At 41.5% G+C, this 20,391-nt stretch overlaps 1 protein-coding gene across 1 annotated transcript; it reads left to right on the forward strand.

Moving 5' to 3' along the window:
- The first annotated feature begins 806 nt into the window (after positions 1-806).
- On the forward strand, positions 807-19,673 carry LOC5576333 (isoleucine--tRNA ligase, cytoplasmic). Its single transcript, XM_001656021.2, has 4 exons — positions 807-1,167; positions 8,793-9,327; positions 9,619-10,886; positions 17,746-19,673. Exons 1-4 carry the CDS (start codon positions 1,028-1,030, stop codon positions 19,481-19,483), a joined length of 3,681 nt encoding a protein of 1,226 aa, XP_001656071.2. The 5' UTR covers positions 807-1,027; the 3' UTR covers positions 19,484-19,673.
- Positions 19,674-20,391: the final 718 nt, after the last annotated feature.

Here is a 20,391-nt window from a genome sequence, read left to right on the forward strand (position 1 = left end):
GTTTTACAGCAAGGTAATTAAAAATTACATTTGATCTAATCTGTTTGAATTGAATCTAATAGTTTGATTTTTTTTTATGGCGCACTTCATGTTACCTTAGACAAACTGAAACATAAAAGACATGGTCTTAAGTTTATGGATGAGTAAAATAAATAAATAAATAGATAATGCGTAATTCCCTATCGTCATATTATTCAATTAATTATAAGGTTGAGCCCACTGTGTACGGAACATAAAATTAGCGAGCTTTTTATGCTGCCTTTGAGGGGTGGCGGATTTTTGCACTCTTTTGTTTGACAGCTCTCGTCGAAAGCTTTCCGAGCAAAGGAACGTTCAACGTTCACGCACACATTCGAAAGTAACAAACGTTGCCAGTTAGGCTAGTGCTAGATCTATTTTATTTTGTTTTATTTTGATGTGTTGTTTTTCTCCCATTACTAATCTTAGTCAAAGCCGAAGTTGTGTTACAACTCTTAAAATATTTGAAAAATATTTATGCAAAACAGTGTAACAAGAGGACGGGCCGAAGTCAAAAATGGCCATCTATGACTTAATGGAATTTTTCAATGAACTTTATTTATGGTATTATATTTATATTGTATTTATATTTCAAAACAACACTCAAAGATGATTGTATCACATTACATAAAAAAAATGCAAATTTGATCTCTATGCTCTGAATCGAGTCTTGCAACACTGGGCCACGAAACAAAACAAAAGGCAAGAAAATGTCGCGAATGAAAAAACAAAATAGAATCGTGCGCTTGTAGTTGTGACGTTGTGACGGCGTGTTGGCATTTGCCAAGCTGTCATTCGCTGTTCCCTTCATTCGCGATTTGCTCATCGTTCTTTCCGATCGAACTTTTCTGACGAAATGTGCTGGCGGAATTTTTCATCGAAGTAAAAAGTCGTTATCTCCGGAAAATATAAGTTCCAAGATTTTGGAAAAGTGCTGAACCTGAACGGTTACGTTTGTGCAAAGTGGTTTTAATAAGTGGTGTTGGAGATTTATTTGCCATTTCCCGAGATGGATAGCGTTACGGTGGAAGATTTACGCCGGCTGCCGGAAAGCATTAGCTTCCCGAACGAGGAGGAAAAGGTTTTTGCCTACTGGAAGCAGGAAAAGGTGTTCGAGGCGTGCCTGAAGCAGTCCAAGGGAAAGCCGAGGTGAGTGCGAAAATGATCCGGAATGGGATTTTCTGTAATGTTATGTTATGAGATGCTTCGTTCTGCGGAAGAGAACTTCCAATACCCTAACCTTAATTTTTGTGTGCATTCCTGCCTGCAGTCAGTGTATTGCTGAGACTCAGCTGGATGTTAATTGCATTGGATATGATGCAATATGGTTAAACTTTGCATTATCCCCTTTTATTCAATGATTAATTTGTATTAAAATTTGCATTGCTAACTGGTGCGGAATCTAGCAGGTTTCTTTCTAGAGAATCATTGGTCACTATCGTAGTGCAAATCTCTAAGGAAGCAAAGTTAGGTATCCTGAGGTCTCTATTTTGTAATATGAACTTTATTTATAAACGATGAAATGTTAGTTAGATTTTACATCGGGTAAAAATTTGAGTGTGACTAAGCTCTAAGAGGTGTTTGTAGACAATTCCGAGAACAGCTTAAAACTTGGCAAAATCCGCCAGCTTGCTGACGACATCCTCTAAAAAAATATTGAAACTTCCTTGGCAATCTATTGCCAGGATTGAAGAAATTCAAATTTCTAGTCTTTTTACACTCAAATCCTTAGCAAAATCTTTCCGAATACATCAGCAGCATTTCATATTCAATTTGCAACTGATATCTGAGATAATCATGATTAAAAAGACTTCTAAAGTTCGTTAGTTGGCCCCTAAGAAGCCTATTTGGATAAGTTGATGAAAAAACCGAATTTAGTACTATACCATTTAATTCCACTAGAGTTTGTATCCTTTGACAGATACGCGTATTTCGACCTCAACTGTAAGGCCGTCTTCAGTCAGTGTCGTGTACTAGACTCGACTCGAGTCTAGTACACGACACTGAAGACGGCCTTACAGTTGAGGTCGAAATACGCGTATCTGTCAAAGGATATAAACTCTAGTGGAATTAAATGGTATAGTACTAAATTCGGGTTTTTCATCTACTTATAGGTATTCTACTAAACAGCTCGAAGATTTATTACCTATGGTCTAATCCACCGGTGTACTAAATTCACTCGGTCTGAGAATTGTGACACTTGAGCGGGGCACGCTCCCGTATGATCCCCACGTGATCTGGACCCGCTCTAGTGTCAAAATTCTTCGACCGAGTCAGTTTAGTACACCAGTGGATAAGACCATTAGGATGTTTCTTAAAATGTCCTAAACAGCTTTCAGAGGTAATGGTTTGAAAAAATTGCGAAAATTACGCACTTTCTAGTGGAATCCTTGGAGATACCTGAAGAAATCTATCATATTTTATGAAAATCTTGAGAGATTGTTGAAATAAATCTTAATGGATCAATTAGTGCCAAACCCAATCTATTAAAACAGATTAAAACCAATAAAACAAAATAAAAAACTTAAAATTTAATTATAAAAGCACGAATCTTGTCGTTTTAAATTCGAACTTCGATTAGTAAACTATTTTGTGTGTAATATTTTTCGAATTTGTATTCCTATGTTTTGACGATAACCTTTAAGTATTAAACTTTTTACAAGGTCAAGTAAGCTTTCAACTCAGTATTGCATAAACATTGAAAACTATTATGGATCAATTTTCATATTATGGATTAAATTGTGATATATTACGGAACAGTGAATAAAATCAAGGGATTTCTTCTCAATGCATCTTTATTGCAGTGATCTGGTGAAAGTTAACAATGCGTCACATCTTATTGCAAGGAATAGAACAGTTGGAACCAGAAACAAGGGTGGTATTTTCGAGAAACCACGCTTTGGCCATTCAACCATGAAACCTAATTATCCTTGTTTTCAAGCATATTTGAATCTCTAGATATGTTGCTGCTCTGATTTAATATTTGTTAGAGCCTTTTTCATGATATTGCACTGTTGTAATTGAACTGTTTTCGCTCTAGACCAAGGTTTTCGCTAAATTGAATTTCTTTAAAAGTGATATTTAAAACTCTTGATGTTGTTCGTGTTTTATCCTTGGTGCTATTGCCTAAAAATGTTAAACCAAAGCTTCAAATCGCACAAATCTACTTTCTTTGGAAGTGATTCATAATTGTGACAAACAATCAGATCCTGGTCCATATTTTGGATCACTAGCTGTAACTGCTAACATTCAGTATTTAAAATCTAGAATCAAGAATAATATTGTCTAAAGATAAATTCATACTGAATCTAAACGAGTGAGCAGTGTCATCCTTTGTCAAAAACCCCATTATCTGGCGGTTGAATGTTATGTTGAACATAACAAATGATGGAGGACCAATACATAGTATGACTTGGCAAAAATTTATATGTTTTGAGCGAGTTACCCGATGTTGAACGCCAAAATGATCCATTACTGTGGATGATCCGTAACTGTGAGCGCATGGTACTCTTTAGGATATTTTCGAATAATTCTTGATTCGTCAACTACCTTATTAGATATTCGTGATCGAACGTCAACATCCCACCGCAAAATCGCTAGTGTTTGGAGGTGATGTTAACCTCCAATCGTTCATGACTTCCCCAAATGCATCTTTGCAGGAGTTATCTTCTTCGATATTTTATCATGTTTTACACCAAGAGTTTCATCTGTGATTACTTTATGATTATCCCCAATATGCCTAAATAATGGAAACAGTGATCAAAAGGCTCTCCAGACGAAGAAAAGAAAAAAACCTTAATAAAAACTTCCATTTCGCTGGCAACATGCCCTTTAAAAATGCTTACAGAAATTTCTGGAGTAAATAGTGGATATTTGTTTTGAGTGCTTCTTGGAAAAAAGAAGAATCTGTTGAGAAACTCCCAAATGAATCTTATGGAAAAACTGGAGTACATATTTCCTGAAGGTATTCTCAGAGAAATTAAAATATCAAAAAAATCAGAATGAAAATTTGATAATATATCCTAAAAAATCCCAAGAAAATATCCTAATAAAACTTACTGTTTGATTTCTTGAAAAAGTTCAAAGCAAACGTCATAGAGGAAATCTCAGGATGAATTCCGGGAGTGCGCATGGCTTCTTTGTAAAAAATCTGTAAGAATGTATACCGTCAACGTACCAGTACCCGCTCATGTTCCAGTAGTCCGCTCACGAGCTTAAAAAGTAAGGTAATTTGAGTAAATACATAAAAAATGTACACAGTATGATTCAATTTGTTGATTTCAACCGTATAGCGGCTATAGTTTTCAAATTTACTTTGTGCAAACTTATCTTTTTTCAGTGTGAGCGGGCTACTGGAGCATGAGCGGATACTGGTGCACTGATGGTAGACGAGTTCCTGAATGAAACTCTGAAAAATTTCTATTGTAATCTCTGTTGCAATTTCTGAAATTATCCTTGTAAAAGTCCTGGTTTGATTTTTGAAGGTATTCTTAAGGGGAGGGGACCATCGACTCATGGAACAGCACACGCAGCGAACTGGACTAACGAATTTCATACATTTTGCCTTATGAAAGGTGGAACGATTATTGCAATACGAACGCTTCATGTATCGTTTTAGCTTCACTCCACATCAAGGCGTCGATAGACGCGTGGTGTACGCTCGGGCCTATCGATCGCAAGGTTCTTGGTTCGATTCCAGGTTGCCGCGAAAACGTTTTTTGTTTTCAAATTCTGGTTTCATAAGGCAAATTTATAAATTTCAATCCGATTTCTTGTGGCGAATTTTCATAAGGGGTTCCTATGTTTATCGATAGTCCATTTGCCTGAGTGCAATGCTATGGAGAGCCGTTTGAGGGGACCATCATAGTTAGCTTAGCTTAGCTTAGGCTGACTACACATATCAATGGTTGCTATTCCGTGATTGACCGAAGTCAGTGAAAATGCACAAAGAATCAACTAGAAGCTTGTCTGGGATTGGCCATAATCTTCTTCAGTGTGCATAATTCAGTGCTTCTATTTATACATGGTCAATAACGGCGCCGGCCACGTCCTTGCAGTCAGGTGGGATTGGGGGAAAGAATGTTAGTGTGTAACCTTTGCTATTTGGAGACCGTGTTTGCCTCTGCATCTCCACAAAGGTTACTGGGAGGGATGTTTGTTAATGGGGAGGATCGTTGGGTCAAAGGATTCAGAGTAGTGCTCCGTGAAGCCCAAGCAGGACAGTTCGGTTTTGCGTCGTCCGATTGATTTTGCTGACGGATTCGCGCGTGTTTTCGTTGCCGGAGAATTTTTTTTTTCTTCCTGTTTTGGAGCGTTCTGCTGGGTAGTGCTTCGTGAAGCCCAAGCAGGACAGTTCGGTTTTGCGTCGTCCGATAGATTTTGCTGACGGTTTCGCGCGTGTTTTCGTCGCCGGAGATTTTTTTCCCTGTTTTGGAGCGTTTTGCTGGGTACGTATTTGGGAAGGCCCAAGCAAGACGGTTTATTTTCGGGACGCCAAGAAGTTTTGCTGTCAGTGTCAGTTTTGTGTTCAGTCGAGAATGGATTACCAACTGGTGAGTTCGTTTCATGCTTATGATAACACATATTTTCTTTAAAGCGTAACTTTTATGTAATATTAAAACAAACTTTGTATGGTTTGTCACTATAGGTGTCGGCATTATGCTTTTTTCTTATACAATTTGAATATACATATATTTTTCTCTTTTTGACATTATTAAAAAATATCTTTTGAATTGTTCGACATTGTGAATGTTGATGTATTTTCTAAAACTTCTACCATATCGAGACAAAATGCACAGTAATACTCATATGTAATTTTCAAACAAACTATGTATGGTTCGTCACTACAAGTGTCGGCATTATTCCTGTTTCATATAAGTTAAAATATATACATGTAATTTTCAGTTTTCGTCATTAATAAAAATGTCTTTTGAGTTGTTCGACATTATAGATGTTGACGTATTTTTTCCAAAAACTTATCGAGACAAAAATACAAAACTAGCTTTAAATACAAGTCGTATATTTCCCCCTTGTCCATGGATCGCATCACCGACCAGAGGTGACTCCCTTTTCCTCCCTCACTAATAAACACCCTTCCCGTGGTGATTGTGGAGATGCAGAGGTATTCTCGGTCTCTAGAAGCAACAATCATTACACCCTAACATTCTTTCCCCATCCCAACTGACTGTAAGGACTTGGCCGGCGCCGTTATTGATCAATAATATTAGATCTGCTAAAATTGCACTTCGAGAGTAAGCGGAAACTCCCATCCCTTATTCATTTGGATCGTAGTGCAATTCTTACCAGTTCCGATCAATCACGGAGTAGCAACCATTGACATGTACAGTCAGTCTATGCTATGCTATGCTATGCTAGGATCGTTGGGTCAAAGGATTCATTTTGATAAGCGATTAGACCATGATAAATAATTATTTGTGAGATATAAACATGCTTATATGTATATATAATATTTTCATTTGATATGAACAATATCTATGTAGAGAAAAAAATATGCCGACACTTGAGGTGACGAACCTTTCAAAGTTTGTTGAATAAAGTGAACCTTTCGCAAGTCTACACTTGTAGTGTCGAACCTTTCAAAGTTTTTTTTTAAATTACAAAAATAAAGGTAAAAAAAGGAGTTTTGAAAAAAAAAATTAGACATAAATATTTTATGAATCAGAGTTTATGTCGAAACTCACAGTGACAAACCTTTCAAAATTGTTGAAAAATCATATTTACGTCTCACCGTTGTAACGATTAAAGGTGCAGTCATACATGTTTTATAGATTAGAAATAGTTGCATGAAACGAGCTCACCAATTGATCCGTCATCCTTGAGCAGCAACAATCCACTTTCAGCTTCACTCGTTTGCTCGGCTATATAAAAGCACTCAGAGAAAATAGACGCGCGACCCCAGAGGGAAAACAACTACCGACTGCTCGGGCTTTCTTGACGCACTGCCCAGGAGCAAGCGTCAACGTCGAAAGATCAAAAAGAACTAATCGAACGCGGCACTTTTTCACTTTACTCGACCGATGCGCGACATGTTTGATCCTGCCCTCATCGCCGACCCCCGCAGGAGCAAGCGTCAAGGTCTAAGGATCAAACACAACTAAAGGATCATGCCACTTTTTCACTCGACCGACGCGCGACATGTTTGATCCTGTCCTCATCGCCGGCCCCCGCAGGAGCAAGCGTCAAGGTCGAAGGATCAAACACAACTCGCCGTTTGAGGGGAGTAAATGAACATCGACTCATGGAGGTTTAACTGTATTGAAACAATTATTTGGGAAGTCCTCAATACTCTTCTACTCCTGAAGAAATTTGCAATGCAGTATCTGATGGAAACTGAACAAATACCGAAGTTATATTCTATCAGAATTTCTGGAGAAAATCATGCAAACTGCATGTAAGAATTCGTGAGGTAATGTTAGAAGGAATCACAAAAAATAGAAATAACGTATGAGTTGGATTCTGGAATGTCTGGTTGGATTATCAGGTGAATTATGGGATCCTCCATTATAGTAACACTTTTTCGACCCATTTCAAAATTCAAATCAATGTAACTTTTGATTGAAATAACCTAGCAATTTAATATTTTCTGACAATTATTTTTTGTGGGAAATTTTGTTTTTACTCGCAAAAATCTGTGTTTTAGCCGAATTCAGTTCTGTTGGGCTTAAATGAAAGGCACACATGTATAATTTCAGAAACCCTCCACGAGATTCGGATTTGATCACTGTGACCACCGGGAATCTGCTACACCTGAATAAGTCCCTTTAGAGACCCTTACTTTGACAATCTGTAGTTTCGTAACCAAACAAGTAATCTGAAGAGTCCTCATATTGTTGAATAGGTATTCACGTAGACTGTGAATAGAGATTCTCAAATCGCTTAATTATTCATACCCGGTTCCAAAGACCCGAAATATCCGAAGAGTAAGTTTCCATCGCAGTTTTGTATATGTAATTCACATCGGTATTATTCGGTTGATGGATATTTTGGCATACAATTTTTCTGTAATAACGAACCAAATACCGGCGCACATCCACTGAAAAATTCTGTCTATCCGGAATCGGTTCTTGGAGTCCCGGAAGGTGGCCAATCTGGACAATTCGATGAAATTACTCAGATTTATGCCCCAAAAGCAAATGAATTGTGCCCAATTCTTTACTCTTTTTTATGTTTGGATTATTCTGGACCTTTTGGAGCAACGGAATGGCCACCGGGAAATCCGTAATATGGGGCCACAAAGTTTTAGCACCAAGAGTAGACATGCGACGACTCAATAGTTCAATCTTCATGATTTTGAATACCTGTGACTCTTCTAGTTCAATTATAGATGAATGAGCACTTGGGCTCTTCGGAACCACCGTAATAACCCAGGAATTGTTGGGGACTAAGGAAGGTTAACTGTAAGGCCGTCTTCAGTGTCGTGTACTACACTCAGAAATATGGGTGATCACAGAATGGCTTAGTTTTTAGTATTTAATGACCAATTTCTATCTACCGGGTATGCCACTAACCAGCTCGAAGATTTATTATTATATCAAGAAATGCTTGAAGAAGCTTCAGAGAACCCTTATAAATAGTGTTTGAAGATATCCCTCCTCCCTAAAGAATTCATTTGGGAATGTCTTCTGGATTTCCTCCAGGAACCAAAACAGAAACCGTCAAGGATTTTGCATTAATTATTTTATTATTAAACTTTCCGTTATCTTCTTTGATTCAGTGTTAAATTTTGCAATCAATACTTCTTTCTTCCATTCCAGGTACACCTTCTATGACGGGCCTCCGTTTGCGACCGGCTTGCCCCATTACGGCCATATCCTGGCGGGAACGGTCAAGGACATCGTCACTCGCTATGCCCACCAGCAAGGCTATCACGTCGAACGTCGTTTCGGCTGGGATTGCCACGGGCTGCCCGTCGAGTACGAAATCGACAAAACGCTGAACATCCGCGGCCCGGAGGATGTGGCCAAAATGGGCATCAAAGCGTACAACAACGAGTGCCGGAAGATTGTGATGCGCTATGCCGACGAGTGGGAGCAGATTATCGGTCGGATGGGACGATGGATCGATTTCAAGAACGATTACAAGACGCTGTATCCGTGGTACATGGAATCGATCTGGTGGGTGTTTAAGCAGCTGTACGTTAAGGGCATGGTGTACCAGGGCGTTAAGGTGATGCCGTACTCGACGGCGTGCACGACGGCGCTGTCGAACTTTGAGTCCGGTCAGAACTATAAGGAAGTGACCGATCCGGCCGTGTTCGTTTCGTTCCCGATTGTGGGCGATAAGGATAATGTAAGTAACGACGAATCCCTTGCAAATTTGTTTAGTCACTGAGCTGGACCATCTTCGATTTGGATTAACATTTTTACATGTTTTCGGTATGGTACAATAAGTGTTTTCAGGGTGTCTATTACCTGCAGGACTGGTAGCAAGTCTCTTCTTAGAGAGTTAAGAGAGGTTTCTTCTGGAATACTTTCAGGAACTCATGAATTCATGTTGACAATAAACATAATCAAAATCGAACATTACCGACACGATTTCTGATTGTTTCGACTCATTTTGTATTTGTCTTTCATTTTGCAGGCCGCCCTGATTGGCTGGACGACCACCCCTTGGACCTTGCCGTCGAACATGGCATGTTGTGTGCATCCCGAGCTCATCTACGCTCGCGTGAAGGAACTCAAAACTGGAAAGGTGTACATTATGATGGAATGTCGCATTGAGTCGCTGTTCAAGGGTCCGGAAAATTACGAAATATTGGATCGCTTCCCGGGTAACAAGCTGGCCGGTGTAAAGTACGAGCCATTATTCGATTACTTCAGCAAGTATGACAAAGTGGGTTTCCGTGTGCTTGTGGACACTTACGTCACCGAGGAATCCGGTACTGGAGTGGTACATCAGGCTCCGTACTTTGGCGAGGACGATTACCGCGTTTGTTTGGCCAACGGAGTTATTACGCGTGATCAGGAGATCGTTTGCCCTGTTGATCCAAGTGGAAAATTCATGGATCCGGTTTCTGACTTCAAGGGCCAGTACGTGAAGGATGCCGACAAGCACATTATCAAGTTGCTCAAAGAAAGAGGACGTTTAGTGTTCAGCAGCCAGGTGAAGCACAACTATCCATTCTGTTGGCGATCGGACACTCCGCTGATCTACAAGGCCGTCCCATCTTGGTTCGTCCGGGTCGAGCATATGACGAAACAGCTGCTCAGCTGCAGTTCTCAAACCTATTGGGTTCCTGAATACGTCAAGGAGAAGCGTTTCGGAAATTGGTTGCGAGATGCTCGCGATTGGGCCATCAGCCGTAATCGTTACTGGGGCACACCGATTCCGCTTTGGATTTCGCCCGATGGTCAGGAAATTGTATGCATCGGAAGCATTGAAGAGTTGGAGAAGTACTCCGGAGTTCGGGTGAACGATCTGCATCGCGAAAGCATCGATCACATCGAGATCCCATCGGTTGTGCCGGGAAATCCTCCCCTCCGTCGAGTCCCGGAGGTGTTCGATTGTTGGTTCGAGTCTGGTTCTATGCCTTTCGCTCAGAACCACTATCCTTTTGAGAATGCTTCGGACTTCCTGAGCAACAGCTTCCCGGCCGACTTTATTGCCGAGGGTATCGATCAGACGCGTGGTTGGTTCTACACGCTGCTGGTCATTTCGACTGCTCTTTTCAATAAGCCACCGTTTAAGAATCTGAACTGTACCGGACTCGTTCTGGCCAGCGATGGGCAGAAGATGAGCAAGCGCAAGAAGAACTATCCTGATCCGATGGAAGTGGTCCATAAGTACGGTGCGGATGCGCTGCGACTGTACTTGATCAATTCGCCGGTTGTTCGTGCTGAGAATTTGAGGTGAGTCAATTTGATTAGTTGAACAGGGTAAGCAGTTGTTTTTACCAAACTTAACGCCGAGGCTTTAACTACTAGGGTGCCGGTGCCATTAGTGGACTAGGTACCTAAGCTATAAAAAATCATAACATAGGTAATAACGAAAAGCTTTACCAGAGATCCAGAAAGATTTCAACCTCTACTAGGGTGTCGATGCCGGTTATGGACCCTTTGCGTATTATGGACTTCTTACAGAAAAACATAAAATTAACACTCGAAGCAACCTTATTCCTATGAAAATCCACTGGGGGAACTTTGATTGCATTGTTAGTCAGAAGTTTCAGGCAAAATATTTGGTTTGGGACGCATAAACACAGATATTTGAACAGTTTTGTAAATGAAACCACACAAAAGGGTCCATAATACGCATTTCCAGGTGAGTCCATAATAGGCACGTCGGCAGCGAGCCGGATTACATGGTAATCAAATGGAGGGTCCATAATTGGAAACGTCAAATTTGTAAACATTCCTATTATGGACCCCGGGAGGGTCCATAATAGGCATTCGGACAACAGCTGCAAAAAGGTAAAATCAAATTGGCCCCGAATCTACCATTGTTGCAGGAGAGTCAGCTTGGATGACTCGTTTCTGGACCGGTGTCCGACTCTGCGGTGATCGGAATTGTGAAGGTGTGTGAAGCTGGAACATCGGAGGAAACCGACGAGCAACTATGCCAACTGCTGCGGCGGGACGAGTTTGGAGGTGATGCGTCGCCAAGGCCAGACGATAGATGTGAAATAAGTTTCCAGGAGACGCACAGTAGAACCAAGGATGACCGTTACGTGGTAAAGCTGCCATTCCGCGATAATGTTGGAGAGCTCGGATAATCCCGGAACCAAGCGATGCGACGATTTTTGTCTTTGGAGCGTCGCTTAGAAGGTATGACAAAGTGGGATTCCGTGCCAGAGTTGAAGCAAATGTATGTTGATTTCATCAACGAATATCTGGCACTGGGTCATTGCCGTGTTGTGACGGATCCCGAATGCGATACGCCTGAGTCTGTCTACTATCCTCCATACCACTGCGTGATTAAACCGGACAGCTCAACTACCAAGCTGAGAGTGGTGTTCGACGCTTCGGCGAGTAGTACAGATTTGTCGTTGAACGATGTGATGGAAATTGGGCCCACAGTGCAAGAGTCACTCTTCGGTGTGATATTAAGATTTCGATTGCATGAATTCGTCTTCACCGCCGACATCCCGAAAATGTATCGGCAAGTGATGGTTCACGAGGCTTATCGAAAGTATCAGCGAGTTCTGTGGAGAGAAAATAAAAATCAGCCGATGAAGGAGTTGGGAGTTAAATACCGTTACTTACGGCACAGCTGCAGCGCCTTTCCTAAGCATGCTCCAGCTAGATTTGATCGCACTATTGGATAGAGGTGGATTCCAGCTCCACAAATGGTGTGCGAATGATGAGGCGTTATTAGAGGACATTCCAGCAAATGCCAGGGAGGAGCAGATGAACTTCGAGAACTGCGAGATCAACGGAGTAATAAAAACTCTTGGCATTCTTTGGGATCCCTCCAGCGATGAATTCCTGTTCCACGTGAAGCCGATTAGCGATGGCTCTGAAGTTCCCACGAAGAGGTCAGTGCTGTCCGATATGTCAAAACTGTTCGATCCTCATGACTTACTAGCACCGGTGGTACTCATCGCCAAACTGGTAATGCAACAGCTATGGCAACAGAACGTAGGATGGGATGATGCGATTCCAAAGGAGCAACTTCGAATATGGAATCGATTCAAATCCAAACTTTGCTGTTTGAATTCCCTCCGGATCGATCGGCGGATTACTATTGACGATACGGTTGCTGTTGAGCTGCATGGATTTGCTGACGCTTCCAAGGTGGCGTACGGGTGTTGCATCTACATGAGAAGCGTGAAGAGTGATGGTGCTGTAGAAGTTTGACTGATTTGTGGCAAGTCACGAGTTGCCCCAAAGAAAGAACTACAACGAGAAATCAAGATGGACGCAACCCCTGATGATATGACGATCCCGAGGCTGGAGTTATGCGCTGCGTTGCTGCTGGCTGAACAAGTGAAACAAGTGCGCGAAACCTTAGCATTAACGTTCAACGCTCCGTCATCGTAATCTTCGTCATCATCTGAACTTCAAAAGCAGTTTTTCTGTTGAAAACTAAAAATTATTCGATGAAAATCTGTTCACTGGGTATCAGTTGGAAAATAGAATACAGTGAACACATTTTCCTGTATTTTTTTTATTTTTAACGAAAAAACTGCTTTTGAAAATTTTGAAATCAATGACGGATCCTGCCCTCTAAACAACCGCAAAGGTAGTGCTTTGGTCGGACTCGAAAATAGTGTTGAACTGGTTGAAACAAATGAAGCCAAATACCCCAGTGTTCGTGCAAAACCGCGTAGTGTAAATAAGAAAACTTTCCGCGTGGCACACATGGCACCATATTTCGACTCAGAACAACCCAGTGGATTTGGTGTCACGTTGTGCATTCCCTGAGGATTTAATGCGGTGTAAAGAATGATGGTTTGGCCCAAGTGTGATTCCTGTTCTTGCAGACGATGAATGTGGTGTGGTGAAATCGGATGAATATGCCTACCAAATTGTAACTACCGGGTACCCCCGTTGGTTTGACCTCATTTAATCTGAACACTTTTTAATCTGTACCCCGCTAATTGCACATCGTTCAGATTAAAAATGGTTCAAACGTCATTTAGCTCATGGACGAAGTAAAGTGGTTTGCATGAGGTACCGTTCAAATTAACGGGGGTGCACGGTACTTTGGTACCCGAACGTGATTCTGTAGTACCGAAGAAACAACTTGAGTGATCCTGAAGTACAGCAGCTTTCGGAAGCTGCAGCATATTTTCGGGTACGTGGTTCGTTTCCTACACAACTGCCGCTTGAAGGGAAACAAGACGACACGCAGAAGTGGTGCACTGACTAGCGAAGACTACACCGAAGCACAGAAGGCGATGGTGACCATTGTCCAGCAGGTGGTCTATAAGGAGGAAATTAGTTTTATCCAAACGAACCAATCAGTGAAGGGAAAACTGCGCAGTTTGAACTCAATGTACAACGACAACGAAAGGCTGCTGCGAGTTGGCAGTCGCATAAGTAATTCCGACCTGCCGAAAGACCAGAAGCACCCGATGATTTTTCCGGAGAATAACCACTTCACGGAGGTGCTAACAGAAGCGTTGCATCGTGAGCATCTTCATGTCGGTTTGAATGGACTACTTGCGGTGGTCCGACAGAATTTTTGGCCAGTGAACACGAAGCGAACTATTCACCGAGTCCTGAGAAAATGTGTTGTTTGCTTTCGGACCAACCCCAAAGACGTACAGCAGTATATGGGCGATCTTCCGAGCTGCCGAGTTATTGCTGCCCAACGCCAGGACTGGACTTGATTTCGCAGGACCATTCTTCATTAAGGTTGGACGGATGAGAGCTAAGGTGAAGGTGTACGTGTGTCTTTTCGTATGCATGTCTACCAAATCCATACATCTCGAACTGGTGAGCTCTTTGACGACTGATGGTTTCCTGGCAGCGCTTCATCGATTTGCTAATCGACGAAGGAATCCATCTGAGCTGTTCTCCGACAACGGAACTAATTTTCGGGGAGCAGACCGGGAACTTTCCGGAATGTTGAACCTGCTAAAGTCTCAGGTTCTGGTCGACAAAGTGAACGAGTTCTGCCAGCCTAGAGGAATCAAATGGAGCTTCAACCCTCCCAAGGCCCCACACCAGGGAGGTATTTGGAAAGCCAATATCAAATGCATGAAATCCCATTTGTACAAGACTCTAAACGAAAGCTACCTGACCTATGGAGAGTTGAACACTTTATTGATCTAAATAGAAGGTGTATTGAAATCGAGACCTCTTATGCAGCTGATGTACGATCTCTTCGATTACGAAGCGCTGAGCCCAGGACACTTCCTAGTCGGACGGGAACTGACATCGGTAGCAGAACCACTGTACGAAGACTTGAAGGAGACAAGCTTGTCACGCTATCAGCTGGTGCAGAAACGAATGCAGCATTTTTGGCAACGGTGGTCAAATGAATACTTGACGGGTCTTCAGAAGCGCAGCAAATGGTACAAGGACTCTAGATTGCTGCAAACTGCTGGTGATTCTGAAGGAGGACAACATGCCACCCAAGACCTGGAAGTTGGGTCGCATTGTTGAAACGCATCCAGGTAAGGACGGAGTTGTACGTGTGGTTACGATCCGCACTAGCAACAGCATCTACAAGTGACCGACGTCCCAGATCGCTGTGCTTCCCATCGATGACTGCACGATTCAAGCAAAGCCCGAGGAGAAGTGAGACCTTAGCCTCACCTGGATGGTACACAAATTATGTCACACTAAATTTCAACTTTTGTGACCACACCCCCCCCTCCCCTCTTTGTCACGTTTTTTGTATGAGTCCTCCGAAATTTTTATAAGGCTTGTCACGCTTGGCTTTACCACCTACCCCCCTCGGAGCGTGACGTAATTTGTGCATGACCCTACCCGGGGGAGTATGTTAAACTAAAAGTGGAAAGAATGACTATTAAATGTTCTGTTTTTGAATCATTTTTTTGTGAGAGTGTAAAACATAATCAAATGTATCATTTTTGCTGTGTGTTACCAGAGAATTTGTTTTTATAGAGAAGCGCGGATTCTGATACCAAAGGTTCCAATTGAACCGTCAAACGTGGTTCCAATCGAGCAAATTCAATGAGACTCAAAGAGCTGTTACGCAAAAGAGACGATGGATGTTTGTTAGTGAAAAGCGATACGAAAGTGACGTCATTGATATGCTTGGTTGCTTATGGCGACGAACAGGATGACACACACACTACAATTTTGTTTGAATGACCTCAATTGTTGATAGTTATTGCAAGTATTGTTTATAAACAAAGTCAAATCCTCTCCGCGTTTCTCTAGTATAATCATATTCTCAGTGTGTTACCAGCGCAGACCAGTGATGCCACATACGCAGATTTATCTGTTTTTACACAGATTTTTTCCTGTTCTTGCCTACAGATATCTGTGATCACAGATCACGGATTTTTGAGACAAAAAAGAATTTAAGATTTTAGGAAATTACATCTGTTTACGACACGGTTTTAAAGATATAAAGCAGAAATGCCATTCCTGTGTTTAGTTTATTTAAAATACTTAAGTGTATTAAATTTTTAGAATTAATTATGGGCTTTTTACTTGTTTTTAGTAGAATGAGCTCCAATTAGGAATTGTTAATATGTAAAGAATAGCCATAATACCTTTGCAAAAGTTCTTTTTGATCTAAAAAGGTTAAGTTTTTGATTTTAGAGCAACATAGGTTTTTACCAAGATTTTTGGAGGTCGACTTAAGATAAAAAAGATTTTTTAACCCGAAAACACAGATAAGAATCCAAAAATATGTGGCTACACTGGTGCAGACGACAGGAGATGTAGACTGCGAAGGTTTGTGGAGATTTGGCGCGATGCGAGCGGAAGTAGGAAGGAGAAAGGGAAGAAGGAAATCAAAAAAGTAAAAAATTCCGTCATGTTTAGACGGGTTTTCTTTTTGCTAAATAAAATTCTTAAAATAGGGTTTCGTTCTACTTCGTCGTAAGCGCTATTATTCGTCGTATCAAACTTAAAATGTTCCAATACGGCGGATATTCCAACTTACCTGCAACATGGATTAGTTCTCCAAGTGTATTTCTGTGAAAGCTGTCATGGTTTGTACACTTGTATACCAATCATGCAATAAAACTACTGTATTAACTTTAGTTCAATTATCCACTTTTCACTTTTTCACCGAAATCGCATGGACGAACACGATTTGAGAGAAATGCTTAACGATCGACACCAGTCACACCATTTTATGATACAAGTTTCTTCCTGCCACCTTGTGTGGCTTACTTCGACAGGCACTTATTTTCGCTATGGAAAACCTTTGTACTTCTTCACTGAAGGATTTCATTCCAATCACACGCCGTAAAACTTCTATAATTCACGAAATTTTATGAAATTTCCTCACCGACCGCGTAAAATTGAGAATGCAAACAAAGTTCAATCCGTCGTACTGAGAAAAAAACAGTTTTTGCGCATCAATGTGTGCGTGATGCTCAGCGTAAAAATACGGTTCCTTTGATTGTGTTGTTTTCGCCGCACTGTGAGCAAATACCATAATAATTATTGTATGTTTGGGCTGAATTTTGATGACGTATGTATGTTTGGGCTGAATTTTGATGACGAACAATGAATTTTTAAGGAAATTAGTATATTCCATCATGCTGAAGGAATGGAGGGATATGCCCGTGGATCTATATATTCTAGTAAAACATTTTATTATAGCGTTGATATGTTGTGTTTAACCACTCAATACATCACAGTGAGTCGTAAGTTGTGAGACGAATCTGGAAACTGATTGCGACAGAAATGAAAACGATACGACGGATTGAGAATACGGCAAGATGTATTTTCTTTGCATTATTTCCAAAAAGAGATCAAGATTTAGGTTTGGCATCGGTTTGTATCAGCATCATTCACTGCAATACTGAGAAAATTGCAGTTCTCACTGATCAATGCTTAATACGATGGATACTAGCACATCACCCTTCAGTTCACCTTTCGTCCCTGAAAAATCCGATGAACAAATGCTTTAAAGAAGTCTGAAAAGTTATCGTAATGTTGCAAGGAGTTCAGAAAAAACTCGTGTCTCTTAGATCAATTTGATATCTGTGTGTTTTCTTGGTTCATGTTCGGTCTTTCCTCGCTTTCTTATTTCAGGCATGAGTTCCTATTTTAAGGATCTTAATTTTCGTCAATAATTTTTATCATATCTTCCCATTCTCTTCAATTCCAGATTCAAGGAGGAAGGCGTCAAAGACATCGTCAAGGACGTTTTCCTGCCGTGGTACAACGCGTTCCGATTCCTCCTGCAAAACATCGACCGGTTCGAGAAGGAGGAAAAACTCGTCTACCGTTATGATGCCGTGCGCCATGCCAAGAACCGGTCCACCAACGTGATGGACGTGTGGATCACTTCCTTCAAGGAGTCGCTGCTCGATTTCGTCGCCAAGGAAATGAAAGCCTACCATTTGTACACGGTGGTCCCGCGGCTGACCAAGTTCATCGATCAGCTGACCAATTGGTACGTGCGCATGAACCGTAAGCGTATCAAGGGTGAGTTTGGCGTTGAGGATTGCTACCACGCGTTGGACACTCTGTACGACGTGCTGCTGGCGATGGTTAAAATGATGGCCCCCTTCACGCCATATTTGACCGAATACATGTTCCAGCGATTGAGGCTGTTGAACACGGAAAAGATTGAGGGAAGCGTGCACTTCCAGATGATGCCCGGATCGAACAAGAAGTACATCAACGAGCCCATAGAGCGAGCAGTTTCGAGGATGCAGGCCGTCGTCGAATTGGGTCGCGTAATGCGGGATCGGAGAACCGTCCCGATCAAATACCCCTTGACGGAGGTCATCGTTATCCATCAGAGCAAGGAGTATCTGGACGACATCAAATCGTTGGAAAACTTCATTTTGGATGAGCTGAACGTGAGGAAGATCACTTTGAGTTCGGACAAACAAAAGTATGGCGTTAAACTGCGAGCGGAACCGGATCACAAAGTGCTGGGCATTCGATTGAAGAACGACTTTAAGCAAGTTATTCAGGCGGTAAAGGCTTTGACCGATGAGCAGATCAACGAGCAGGTTAAGATCGGACACTTTACGGTCCTTGGACACCGTATTGAGTTGAACGAACTTCGATTGATCTACCAGTTCGATGAGAAGCAGACGGAAGGTCACAACTATGAAGCTCACAGTGATAATGACGTCTTGGTGTTGCTGGATATGACGCCCAACGAGGAACTTATGAAAGAAGGCGTGGCCCGTGAGATCATAAACCGCATTCAAAAGCTCAAAAAGAAGGCTAAACTGATCCCGACGGACCCTGTTCTTATTTATTACACCGTCAGCAAGGATGGAGAAATTAAAAGCGTTGCAGAAAGTCATCAAGAGTTCATAGTCAACATTGTCAAGTCTCCATTCCTGCCCTACGGACCGGAAGCTGCCTCCAAGCAAGCGTTGATCGAGGAATCCCAGGAGCTAAAAGGTGTCCAGCTGAATCTTGTCATTTGCTCCCCTAAGGATCGACCCATCCCTACCAGTCCTTGGGTGAATCTAGTTCTGGACGAGAAGATCACTCCACGCTATCAAGGTAAGCCATCGCGAGAGGCAACCGTACTGTTAACCAACATCAAAGGCGATCTTCTCACCCTGAATCAACTGAACGTCGAGATCCACTCTCTGTTCGGATTGAATGATCAATCATACAAACTGCTCACAGCCGACGGAAAGCAACTCGACCAAGTCGATCTCAAGCTTAACCAGCAGACCGTCTTCATTACCCACGGAACTAGTTTACCCAACGGGTGGAAACCGGCGAAAGCGCCCAGCTGTGCCTTCCGAAACGTTGAATACAAGGGCCGCAAAGCGACCCTGCTCGCAGAAAACCCCGTTGGAGTGAAGCTGAACGTGGAACAAGTCATGAAGAGGTTTTTCCCCGATGCCAAGCAGTTGAAGGTGAACTAAAGTTTTGCGCGTAACTTTCTTATTATCACTTTTTGTGCTATTTCAACAGGATTTGCACTATGCAAGCAGTTAATTTTGCTGTGAAACATCGTGAATTTGGGTTCACCGAAGATGAACCGATAAAAGTGTTTGTTATTACATACATACATAACGTTAATATAAGTCCTTATTCCCAAGTGATGAATTGAAACTTCTAGTGTTTGTTTGATTATTCCGAAATTTACTTCTAGGCCTAGGTTTAGCGAACTGATAATTGGTCGGCGTTAAGTCAGAGGGGACCAAGTACAAAACTCGGGAAAATCGGATTATTCTCTCATTAGATGCGAAATTACCTTACCTCCGTTGCATTTTGACCAGATTTGATAAATGCTGTAAACTGTGAGAGATATGTAACAAATTTACTTTGAATGATCAATACAAATCGATAAAAGTGTGCAGTCAGTGTGGACCAAGTACTTATTACCATATTAGCATAAATGATCGGGACCCTAACGAAAGGCGGAAACACGAAAGGCGGAATCACAAAAGGCGGAAACTCAAAAGGCAGACTAACTTAGACGTGTAACAAAAGGCGGAAAATAACATAAGGCATAATCTAAAAAGGCTGAATTGTTCAAAAACGATTTTAAAATGCTTACTCAAGCTTCCAAACGATAATTAAACTGAGCTGTTTAGGTTCCTATTCATATCGACGTTTTCAAAATCTCTAAGCAGACTTAGAATTATTTTTGAAAAACGGTGTTTTTTTGTTTTCCAATTTATATGTACGTATTAGCCACTATAACCAAGAAATATCTTCCCACACCAGGTTGATGTTAAGTGAAATATCCGTCGCCTGTTTCTATTTCTTTTATTTATTGTGGACTGTTCAGCCTTAGGTTTGCGCTAAATTTTCGAGAAATCTAGCC

The sequence above is a fragment of the Aedes aegypti genome, chromosome 3 (assembly GCF_002204515.2).
Source record: "Aedes aegypti strain LVP_AGWG chromosome 3, AaegL5.0 Primary Assembly, whole genome shotgun sequence".
In the NCBI taxonomy this organism is placed as follows: Eukaryota; Metazoa; Arthropoda; class Insecta; order Diptera; family Culicidae; genus Aedes; species Aedes aegypti.